General features: G+C 47.9%; 1 protein-coding gene across 1 annotated transcript in view; it reads right to left on the reverse strand.

Moving 5' to 3' along the window:
• Positions 1 to 12,651, reverse strand: part of Pcbd2 (pterin-4 alpha-carbinolamine dehydratase 2) — a 49,740-nt gene that overhangs the window by 35,705 nt on the left and 1,384 nt on the right. The window contains exon 2 of the mRNA XM_028863419.2: positions 10,053 to 10,184. Coding sequence (XP_028719252.2) covers positions 10,053 to 10,184 — 132 coding nt within the window. The remainder of the gene's footprint in view (positions 1 to 10,052; positions 10,185 to 12,651) is intronic.

The following is a 12,651-nucleotide window of genomic DNA, read 5'->3' on the forward strand; positions in this document are numbered from 1 at the left end:
CCCTGTTCTCCTCCACATCAGACAGGCCGTGTGAGGTAAGGACAGGACACCAGTGCTCCGGACAGCGCGGGCTGGAGAGGTAGGCACTCAGTGCACTGGCTGCTCTTGCCAGAGGACCGCGTTCAGTTCCCGGCACTCACATCTGTAACGACAGTTCCAGGAGATCTGTGGCCCTCTTCCGAGGTCTGCAAGCACCAGGCATGCATGGTATGAAAATAGATAACATGTGCAGGCAAAACACTCATACACATACAATTTTTAAAGCAAGCAAATCTGAAAGGGCATAGCAAAAGGAAGAGAACCGAGAATGGCCAAAGGCAGAGAAGAATCTCCCCTACCTGTCCACACCAGGGGACCAAGTCAGCCATCAGCCACAGCCCAACCGACCAGAATGCAGACACAGCTCTGTACTGTGGCTACAAAGAGCACAGCTACTTCACCAGCACCCTACCTCCACGTTCTGAAACACAGGACTCCACGTTTCTGTCCCAGTTCTCACGGACCAGAATCCCAGGGTCAAAGCTCACTGTCAACCCAAAGACCACTGCAGTAGAGGAGAGCAGGCCCAAATACTGCCCAGGCAGCAGCACGTCAGGTCTCCTTCCATCACCGTCTGCAGTTACTGAGCAGCCATGGGTCCCCACTCATTCCCAATACACTCAAGCAGCTCCAGCAACGCCGGCTGAAAACAAAGGCCTCCATAATTCCCTAACGCTTGAGTATTATTTTCTTGTCAGTTAAACATAAAGCCATCCACTTGTGCCCACTCTATCCCGTTCACCTCACCTCAGGTACTTCACAAACCCTAAATGCTACACGTAGGTAGACTAATTTCATTCACACTAAGGAAAGCAATGCACAGAAATGAAATTTATGTCAATGAATTTCACAGTGATTTTTATTTGATAATAATTACGGTATTTATAGGTGAACATCTGCTGATGGTAAGAGTCTAAACCTGGCAGAGTTTAAACCCCTAGCATATTCCAGGCAGCGCGGACATTATCTGTGAAAGCAATAACAAAGCAGTGAATGCATTAATCACAGCAGTATCTGCAAAGCATAAATCTGAAGGCCCTTCTCATCAGCTCAGATTGCTTTCTTATTTTCCACACACCTGATTTTACGCCATCTGTAAGAGGGCAAGACAAACACTGTTGAGGAAATTATATTTCTTGGCTATTTGACTTTTATAAAATGCTCAGGCTAATTTCTGTAAACATAAGATTTACTGCATGACTAAGAAAAACTGATGCAGTTAAAAGTCCATTTTTATTAAAAGGAGGCATGGTGACCACAGTGTTTTTACCCTGAGTGGCATCATAGTTACCTTACTGACACCTGGTTTACATTTACCTTCATCTAGCCTGTACGCTTTGGGTAATACACATGAGCTCTACACCTGTTTATGATACAAGCAGCAGAATCGAGAGCCCAGTGACAACCCTGGAGGCTCTAACTTCCCTTTCTTGGTGGACAGCAACACTAGCATTTCAGCCACTACCTGAGAGCATCAGACAGACACCCTGAAACTGCAGAGGAAACTGCAATGTGAATGCCAACAGGCGGCACAGACACTTCTTTTGGCCTCCAGGGTCTTAGGTAACGTTGGCTAAAGTACAGCCATCTCTATTCTCCAAGGAAAACTAATGATGCCTTTATTCTTCACTTTTAGATAAAGTGAAGTGTGGGTGTCTGTTTGTGCATATGCACACATGTAAGTGCAGTGCCTGTGGAGGCCAGAAGAGGGCATCAGACCCCTTGGAGCTAGAGTTACCGGTGGTTGTGAGCTTCCTTACGTGGGAACTAAAATCAGGTCCTCTATAAGAGCAATATGTGTTCTTAACAACTGAGCCAGTCCCAAAGGACACTTTCTGGCTTCTAGTCTACTATGGTCACAAAAGCCATCACTGGGCACATTAAACAAAAGTAGTGTCTGTGACAACCACAGATGTTCTGCTTATCCTGTGACAGAAACACAAGCACTAGCATATGCTCGCAAACAAAATGACACCTTCTATATGGGCACATCATCTTGGGGGCTGGGAGTGGGAGACGGGGTTGAGGGTGGCTACTGTCAACATCAGAATCCTCTCTTAAGTATAATAGCTGACTCATAGCAAAGAACAAACAACTAATCTGTCCACATGCTAGCAGCCGAGGCCACCACTAAAATCCTGCAGAGGATTGTTAAGACTCCCACTGACACCAGGCATGGTGGCACACGCCTTTAATCCCAGCACTCGGGAGGCAGAGGCAGGTGGATCTCTGTGAGTTCAAGGCCAGCCTGGTCTACAAAGAAAGTTCCAGCACAGCCAGGACTGTTACACAGAGACACCCTGTCTCAAAAAAACAAGTGAGTCCCAGGATCTCCAGCTACACTTGTGCCATCTCTTTGGCCCAAAAGAGACACATTTTACAAACCTCCAAACCACTGCTGGGGGCCCCCAACACCACCACCACAGAGAACACGCCTACCACGAGCTGGTCACCCACCGGATACCCTCACTCTCTCTCCAGCTCCAGCGATCTTCCAAAGGCCACAGTTACAAAGGCAAGTGAGAGGAATAAACAAGAGAACAAATGAAGCTCGCCTCTTGCCTTGAAAAAACTGTCCACATGAAAGCATCCCCTTTGGAAGGGAAAGCTAGGACAAGCCAGTTCATGCAGTTCAATCTCAGAAAACCAATGCTCTGGCTGGCTGGCCACTGAGAAAGCAGGGACAATGAAACATAGGACTTCCTCCAGGCACTCAGGGGATACAGCTGCTCACAGAGCTTGGGCCCTGTAGTGGACAGCTGTTTGAGCCATGCCCTGAAGCACCGCCCCTAGTAACAGTTACACCTGCCTATGACCTTGAGGTACATGCCCCTGGGGTGTGGCTACTGGGGGACCCTTAAGACCTGGGATGCACGTAAGCAGCTCTCTCCTGGCTACCTCACGGTTTGGATCTTGGACCAAGCTGTTCAGCGTGGGACATAGCTCAGCTTTCCCTGGACCCTATGATAAATCTCCCGTGGTTATGAGTTTACCCCTAAATTCCTTTGATCATTAAGCTGACTCCAGGGGTTGCTAGCGATTTAATCACATCAGGGCCCCACTTTTACCAAAAGGAAACCCCTCATGGCCTCCACCTAGAAGCCCTCACATGCCCAAAGGCACCAAGACAGGTGCAGTGCCTAGCCACGCTGCTTACCCACGCCCAGCCCTGAGTGTGTTCCAACCTACAGGGTGGCTGGCCCCAGACACCCAAGAGTAAGAGAACGGCCAGTCTTCCCAGGGCCAGTCTGGGTCCTTCCCGGTCAACTCTGCCTGCTGGCCCTGGGGAAGCTGCTTCCTGGGCTCTAGAACCTCATGGACTGACTTCTGAAACTTAAAATGTCCTCCCTTTGGAAGCTTCCTGCTCACCCCATTCATTCATACCACAGTTTCTCACCATGGAACACACACCTACATTTCTAAGTGACATTTTTCTTCTTTCAGACCCTGCAGGAGACAAATGCCCGACAGTAAGGTCACGTCCGTTACAGCCTCCCCCTCCTCGTGTCTATGTGAGCAGGAAAGCAAAACTCCTTTGCAAATGCCAGCCCTGCCCTGGCTGAGTCCAAGCACTCTGAGCATCTTGAGACCAAAGCCTCCAAGTGTGGCTATCTAGCGCCATCACACTGCCCACCCACAGGCACTGCAGAGCTGACAGGCCACCACTAAGGGCAGAGGCTACAATGACGGACACCTACGGCCACTTCACCAATCTGTACCAGAGAATCCAGGAATTTTCACATTTACGATTAGCAAGTATTTATACCCATTTAAAATATCAAATGAATTTATATTATATGGAACTAACCACATTTTAGAATAAAACCCCTTTGGGAAAATAAGATCAAATGTATTCTGCTGGCTACTTATTACTCTAACAAAGCCTGAAAGAGCCCTGAGCTTAGAACAGGTTTTCATCCAAGGCAAAATCACTGAAGACACTCTAAGAGCGTATAGCTCCTTTTCTACAGCAACAAATAAAGCAAAGAATAAAGCTTGTGATACCACTTGACACACACTAATAAGCAAGCCACTTAAAAACTGTAACATTCAAGCAAGTGTAATCCTGAAAGGCTTTGTTTTATTTATTGTTTTGAGACAGCCCCATGTGGCCCAGGCTGGTCTTGATCCTTCTGCTTCCAGCTCCCCGCTTACTGGGATTACAGGCTGCACCTGGTGAAAGACCTCCTGGGGCGCCAGGCAGTCAGCAGTTAAGAGCACTGGCTCTTCCTCCAGAGAACCCGGGTTCGATTCTCAGCACCTACATGGCGGCTCACAATCATCTGTAACGCCAGTTCCAGGAGATCCATCGTCCTCCTCTGGCCTCTGCAGGCCAGACCGCACACACATGTGGTGCACAGACATGTGACTGCACACACATGTGACCGCACACACGTGTGGTGCACAGACATACATGCAGCCAAAACACTCATACATAGAAAATAAAAATAAATCTTCTTAAAAAAAGACTTTACATAATAAAAATGAAAAGACTATTTAAAGAACAAAATAAATGGCTGGACATAAGTGTTGCACACCTGCAAAATCCTAGAACCTGGGCATCAGGCATCTAAGACAGAAAGATTAAAAGTCTGGGGCTAGCCTAAGCTACCTGGTGAGATCCTGCCTAAAAAAATAATAATAACGAATAAAATGTTTGTTAAAATATAAACGTTGAAAAATGGAGGAGGCTAGGGAGATGTCTCAGTGGATAAGAGCACGTACTAGGCAAGCATCAAAACCTGAGGGGAGTGTGTGAGCATGTATGTATGGTGTATGTGTGTGGTGTGTGATGTGGGTGCGTCCATGAACACACATACAAAGTTAAAGCAAGGATTCCAATCTCAATATCTCTATCTCTATCTCTCTCTCTCTCTCTCTCTCTCTCTCTCTCTCTCTCTCTCTCTCTCTCTCTCTCTCTCTCTCCCCCTCACTTCCCGAGACAGAGTCTCATGGAAGCTGAGAGGCAGGGCGTGCCTGCTGATGCCTGTGACTCCAGCACTGAGACAGATGGGATGACAGGCGGCTCCCAAGAACTCTCTGGCCCCAGCCAGCCTAGTCCAAATGCCAGACTTCCAGTTCAGTGAGAGACCCTGTCTCAGACAAGACAGAAAAAGAGAAAGACATCACTTCCTAATTTAGCCTTTGCCTGTGCGGTACATGGATACACTCACACCTCATACATGCAACAAACACATACACACATACCTGAGAACAGCAAAAACAGTACAGGCCCACAAAGCTTTGAGGGACACACACGTCTCATAGTATATGCATGCCCACCCCTTCACACACACACTAAATAGAATATAATTTTAAAAACTGACAAGGTTAACTACCATATGCTCCAGAAAGATTCTCTCAGCTCCCAGCTCTTTGCATCCATCTCCTCTTCACTACTGCAAGTCTCAGCAGCCTGGACTGCAAGGGCCAACAGTTTATACCCACCTTTATTTCCCTTACCCTTCTATTACTCCATGGCACTTGTTTGCACAAAATTCAGCTGTCTTTTTTTTTTTTTCAGCCCAACCCAGTATCTACTCCAAGCCTGTGTCCATGCAGCTGAACACAGCTGGATAAAACAAAATCTTCACTTTGAAAGATGCACCATTGCTGTGGGGTGTCTTTCTGTACTATGAATATGTGTTGTTCCCATTGGTCAATAAATAAAGCTGCTTTGGCCTATGGCAAGGCAGAATAGAGCCAGTGGGAAATCCAAGCAGACATACAGGGAGAATAGGGCGGAGTCAAGGAAATGCCATCCTGCTGCCCAAGGAACAAGATGCCAGCAGGCCAATAATGACACAGCCATGTGGCAAAATATAGACTAATAGAAATGGGCTAATTTAAGATGTAAGAGCTATCTACCAATAAGCCTGAACCATAGACCAAACAGTTTGTAATTAATATTAAGCCTCTAAGTGATTATTTTAAAAGCAGCTGCAGGACCTCAGGACCGTGAGACTGGGGTAGGACAGAGAAAAGTGTCTGGCTACACACCATAATCTTTAATGGCACTACAAATGTCCCAGCATCAGCCACCTCTCCTTAGTTAGTTCATTACCTTAAACTCCACGGTGACTCTTCCTTTTGTTCTCTCCCTAGACCTCCAATGCCTCTTGCTAGCAGTCAAAGGCCTCACCAAAAGAACAGACACAATCAGAAGAGAGCTGTGTCTTCTTAGGATGAATGTCTTTCCTAATGCAACAACAAAGTGGCCCTGTGCCTGCATGGCCACTCCGATCCTATCCCTCTTGCTAACCTGGACCTGCTTTCACCACTAACCCTCTGGTAATTCTCAAACTGTCATCTCGGCTGAGTTCTGACCTCATGACTGGTTTCTCCAACTGAACGACAGTGTCTCACCCCTGATGTGTACACAACACAACAGGCTCTTAGTCCCTTCCCCCGCTCCGCCATACCCAGACTTTGCAGCTCAGCCTGAGGCACCAGTCACATCCTCCTCCATCTTACATCTTGAAAGATGTAAGCCACCTTCTCACCCTCACCCCACATCAAATCCATCTACAAGTCTCTCTCTCTCTTTCCTATATGTGTGTGGTGCTGGGATGGACCCCAGGGCCTTGTGCATGCCAGGCAGGCAACTGGACCACTGGCTACAGTCCCAGCTCTTCACACAGTCTTGATATCCATCTTCAAACCTACAGGAAATTGCCCTGCCCACTTCTCTCCAGCTCCACTGCTGCGTCCACTCTCTGCCTCTGGCTTGGACCATTCCTCCCGAGTCCAGGCAGTTAGCCTGCTTCCACTTTCCCTCTTTCCACTGATCCTTGCAGAGGCACTGGAGCAAGTGTTGTTGTTGTTGTTATTGTTTGTTTGTTTTAGAACGAAAGCCAAATCTCTGTACTTGCAATCCTCTGTCATCTGTCCTTTGTAGAACAAAGCCAACAAGGTCCCAGAGCTCTGTCTTCTCTCTGTCCACTCTAGAACACTAACCTTCTGGTTCTCATCCCATCATTGGAGATTATTTTGCATGAGGAAATCTGTCTTCTCCACCTGGAATGTTCTTTCCATGGATCCTCACATACTAAGCCCTTGCATGTCAATCAATCTCCCTGTGTTCTCTCCCCAGAGAGACTATGTGATCTTAAAGATGGCCTCCCCTCCTGGGCTGGTAGGGTAGTTCAGTGGCAGAGCATAAGCCCTCCACATTCAGGGTCCTAGGTTCAAACCCCAGCAGAAAAAAAAGCAATGCCTTGGTCTTTGCCCTTTATTCAACATCCGGTCTAGTTTTTCCCAGAGCCCTCCATGAGTTCAGACCACATCTCCTACTCCTCTGCTTAGCATCTGTTTTCTCCACTGGACTGGGAGATTCCCAAGCTTAGAGTAATGCCAACCACAGAGACAGTGCTTAAGTACACAGAGAATTAAGGAGTGCTACTTGTAAAACTCAAAGATTGGCCAGGCAGTGGTGCATGCCTTTAATCCCAGCACTTGGGAGGCAGAGGCAGGAGGATCTCTGCAAGTTTGAGGCCAGCCTGGGCTACAGAGTGAGTTCCAGGACAGGCACCAAAACTACACAGAGAAACCCTGTTGAAAAAAAATGATGAAGGTGAGTGAGGCCGTCAGCATCGCTGGCTTGCTCTTGGGCTGAAGCAGAAGGCAGGCAGCTGCTGTGCCTGGGAGCTGGGGTTCTCCTCTTTCTTGCCTTGGTGTATTCTTTTTTTACGGTTTTGATGTTGTTGTTATTGTATTTATTGTGTGTGTGTGTGTGTGTGTGTGTGTATGTGTGTGTGTGTGCGCGGTAACAACTTTAGGGAGTGTTCTCTTCTTCCACCATGTGATTCCTGGGGACTGAACTCAGGTCATCAGCGTTAGCAGCAAGTGCCTTTACCTGCTGAGCCATCTCGCCAGCCCATGGTCTGGTTTATTCTTTGGGTCAGAGACCCTCGTCATAGCCCAAGCTGACCTCACACTGTGGTCTTCCTGCCTCAGTGTCCTTAGTGCTAGGACTACAGATGCAGCACCACACCAGCAGGTACTCCCCTCTTGAACACAGCATCAACAACAGGGCCGTCCTACAACCACCATGAATTAGGAAAAGCAGTGAACTCTATGACGATCTCTGATCTCTGCACACAGACAGGCGTGCGGGCTCAGTGCCGCACACTGAACGCCACTGCTTACTGGCTAATGCTTCTTCCTCTTCTTTCTCTGTTTAGCCCTGGCTCCTTCTCTGTCTAATCGCCCTAAAGGCGAGATTCATAAAGTGCTGAATCACAGACCTGCCCTCTTTTCTGACAATACCCCATCAAGGGCAAAGCTGGCTCCTCAGAACATTCCAAATCTGCTAGTTAGTGCAAGCAGAATTTCACCACCAGGTCTTCCACGCTGTCCTCCTGAGATTGATCGGCACAATGTGTCCTCCCTCTCTGCAATGAGCAATGGCGCCCAACTTGTTAGTTACGGGTGTGTTCTGGTTGTGTGTGGGCAGTGATGGCTGGTCATGACACCAGTGCCAGCACAGGCCACTATCCAGGTAGAAGTCACAGGGCCTGCTGAGAAGTGAGACCAGGATGTCATGTTGATGCTGGTTCCCCTTCCTAAAAACTGGAGGGAAACGTCATGGTGAGCAGCGGCACGGGTGCTCCAGGGTGCCTTTTGCAGAGCTGCCCCCCACCCAGGCCGCAGCAGTGCTGGAGGACCAACTCAGGACACAGCCTGAGGCAACACCGCTCTAGCACTTTAAGCCACATGTTCAAGCCCAATAAATTAGCCCAGGCTTAAAGAAGTCAAGCTGTACACAGTAAGAATTTTAATAAGCTTGGAAAAGGCTACCTGGAGCTACGCACAGCTCACTGCACCCGCGAGATGCCCTGCCGCCAGCCACGGAGTGCTGAGTCCCTGACAAGGGCTGCGGAGCACGCGACGCAGCAGGAACAGGGAGTCGGTTTGGTCCAGGTTTTCTCAGGAGTTGGGGACTTACAGCAAATGGCTGACAGCCAGATGACAAACAGACCAGGGCAGGCAGCGAAGCAGAGCCAATGGCATTTACCAGGAAAACATGCCAAGGGTTCCTTCGGTGGGAATCCGGTGCTTGCACACCCTTGTGGAAACCAGCAAACACTGTAATCAATGTCTACACTGTAATCGATGCCTGTTTGAACTCAGAACCATGCTGGGTACAATGGGAGTTAAGCAAACATGCTCCCTGACTCCTAGATGCCAACACCTAACATAAATAAAAACAATAAATCCGTCCAAAGGATTACTAAAGTAACTGAGCAAACACGAGCTAGTCAGAAGCACTGACCTGACCCAAGCGCAGTGGAGTAACCCTGAAGGCTAAGTCATGGGAGATGACTCTCTGAACAGGGTGGGGCCCGAATGGAAGGAACGGTTACCTGGGAAGGCTGAGTCTCCAGGGGGAGGTCAGATTTGGAGAAAATGTTCAAGGGCTGGATACCAGGCTAGGAGTGGGGCAGGAACTGGGGAGAGATACAGCTTAGGAGAGGGCGGAGAGGCAAAAATACAACTATGAGATTTTTTTTAAGTGCCCTGAAAAAGTAGAGAAAGCAAGCAGGTTGTGTTTCTCAGCTGGCCTCTCCACACACCCTTCTATCTACAGGAAAATGCTCACATCCTCATTTAGTGTTATTTAAAATACAAAAAAAGACTAAATAGTTTACCCAACCCCAAATTAAAGCTATAGTGTGTGCACGCGTTGGACAAGGTCTTGCGATTTAGGTCAGGCTGGAACTCACCTGTAATCCAGGCTAACCCTGAATTCACAATCCTGTCTCACTTCCCAAACACTAGGATTACAGGTGTGTACTACCACACAGTGCTGATTTCTAAGTACCACAGAGTCAACCCTTCCCCCAGAGCTAGGCCTGCCTGAGTCAGCAGGGATGGTCTCTGTCACTGAACTCATAAGGAAGAGAGGGTGTGACTCCTAGTCCACATAGGACCAGACAAGCAGTAGTCACAGAAACCTAACAGGGCTGTTGACAAAAACAGAACCTGGCACATCAGTCATTCCCAGGAATTACCTGATTAAAATTTTTGAAGATGAACTCTTTGTAGATGGCATCTCTCTCACTTAACTCCGACCATCCTGCCGCTTTCAAGCCAGGAATGAGTTGGTTCCTCTCCTCGGCTGTCAGCCACTGTGCACCTGAAGACTGGGAAGAAAACATATTCCTTGTCTGAAAGGGCCAGCATTTATCTAAACTCTTTCCACAAACTTATGCCTCTTTAGGAAGCAATATAAAAGAAAGTCTCCAGGGTAACAAATTCCAGCCATCTCTCATCCTTTACTCTCAAAAGACAGGCAAACTCAGCTGGGCGGTGGTGGCGCACGTCTTTAATCCCAGCACTCAGGAGGCTGAGACAGGTAGATCTCTGTGTGTTTGAGGCCAGCCTGGGCTACAGGGTGAGTTCCAGGACAGCCAGAGGAACACAAAGAAACTCTGTCTTGAAAAAAAAAAATTTTTTTTAAAGATAGGCAAACTCTGTGTGGGCTATTCAAAAGAAAATGGCTGCTGTCCTGTCTCCACCCGAGTGCTGCCTCAGACGCCACAGTTCAGCAACTCTGGTTTCTAACAGCTACAACTAAGCCCTACTATTGCCACTGGCCTCCTCAGATGCTACAGAGTTCCAGGATGTGCCACTGAGGCAAAGCCAACTCTCTAGGGAAGCTGCTGGGAGGCCCAGGACCGGAACTCAGGGCTCTAACCCTGGTCTGCTGTCCTTTGGATGGACTTCCAGAACCTCCTGTCTGCAGCTCATTAAGTGGGTTGAACTACTGAGGGTGTCTATTCCCTTTCATATATGATGAAAACCCCTCTAGAGAGTGTGGAACCAAGTGTACATTTCCATGGAATTTCCTATAACCACCTCTGGGGGTCCACAGCCCCTCTACCACAGCCAAAAAGTCCTTGCCTTGATAACAAGAGCACCAGAGAAACCAACTCCCTTCTTGTCTTGCTGGAGCATCCAGAACATGCACGGCACCTGCCGGCGCTGTCCACCTCATTCATTCCTGCTCTCCAGTGACAGTAGCAACTGTCCTTCATCCTGTACCTTCCTCTGCTAACTAAACAGTAAACACTGTAGACACATTACTGTAAACTACGAACACAGCTTCTCACTCCAGCGTAAGCACCTACGGCCACCTCACCTCCTTGCAGGGTGACTGTAGGCTCTGGTGAGACCTAGACTGAGCTAATGTTGAAGGCGCAGGGGGAGGGGTGAAGCTGCAGGCTCTGGACTCTAAACATGAAGCTGCAACTCATTCCTGCTTCTGAAATCCTCACACTTGCTATCACAGACATGAATACAGTTAAGAAGGTACAAACACCAGACAATAGTGGTATACACCTTTAATCCCAGCACTTGGGAGGCAGAGGCAGGCCGATCTCTGTGAGTTTAAGGCCAGCCTGGTCTAGAGACAGCAAGTTCCAGGACAGCCAAGGCTGCACAGAGAAACACTGTGTCAAAAAAAAAAAGGTACACACATTTTTACCTTTTGGCAACTTGTCCTATGAAGGGGAAGGGATGTTAATGAGATCATTTTCTAGCTTTTTCTCCCTGAAAAAGCAGCTACTTTCTCCCACTACAAAAGGGGGAATGACAATATATCTTAAGCAAAAACATTTTAAGTCTTGTCATTCAAAATAAGGATTCCCAGCATGCAGGAGGCAGAGATAGGTGGATCTGAGTTTGAGACCAGCCTAGTCTACAGAGTAAGTTCCAAGATAGCCAGGATTACTCAGAGAAACCCTATCTCAAAAAGAAGGGGAAAAAAAAAAACCAAGTAATTCAAAACTAGCACTTAATGTTAAGAATTGATAGCAGGCATTGAGGGAAGGGGGCTGGAGAGATGGCTCAGTGGTTAAGAGCACTGATTGCTCTTCCAGAGGACCTGGGTTCAACTCCCAGCACCAACATGGCAGTTCACAACTGTAGCTCACTTCAGGGAACTCAAAACATACATACATAAAGGCAAAACACTTACATAAAATAAAAGTAAATAAATAATGCCAGAACTGGGGAGGCAGAGGCAGGCAGATCTTTGTGCGTTCAAGGCCAGCCTGGTCTACAAAGCGAGTTCCAGGACAGCTAGGGCTATACAGAGAAACCCTATCTCGAAAAACAAAACAAAAAGGTAAATAAATCTTTATAAAATAAAACAACAATAAAAAACCTCCAAACAGATGGTTCTGCTGAGGGTATGTCCTACTTTCCTGCTTCCTCCATGGCTGGCTGCTGGCTGGCTCCCAGCGTCTCCCTCTCTTTCTCCTTCTCCCCCTCTCTTTCTCTTCTACTTATTCTCCCTGCCCAACAGCCCCGCATGTCCTTCCACTGCCCAGCTACTGGCTGTTCAGCTTTTTATTAGACCAGGCAGGTGCCTTAGGCAGGCAAAGCAACACATCTTTACACAATTAAACAAATGCAGCCGGGCAGTGGCCCACGCCTTTAATCCCAGCACGTGGGAGGCAGAGCCAGGCGGATCTCTGTGAGTTTGAGGCCAGCCTGGTCTACAAATCGAGATCCAGGACAGACACCAAAACTACAGAGAAACCTTGTCTCGGAAAAAAAAAAATGCAGCATAAACAAATGCAACACACCTTTACATAGTTAAAGTAA

Source organism: Peromyscus leucopus, chromosome 5 (genome assembly GCF_004664715.2).
Source record: "Peromyscus leucopus breed LL Stock chromosome 5, UCI_PerLeu_2.1, whole genome shotgun sequence".
In the NCBI taxonomy this organism is placed as follows: domain Eukaryota; kingdom Metazoa; phylum Chordata; class Mammalia; order Rodentia; family Cricetidae; genus Peromyscus; species Peromyscus leucopus.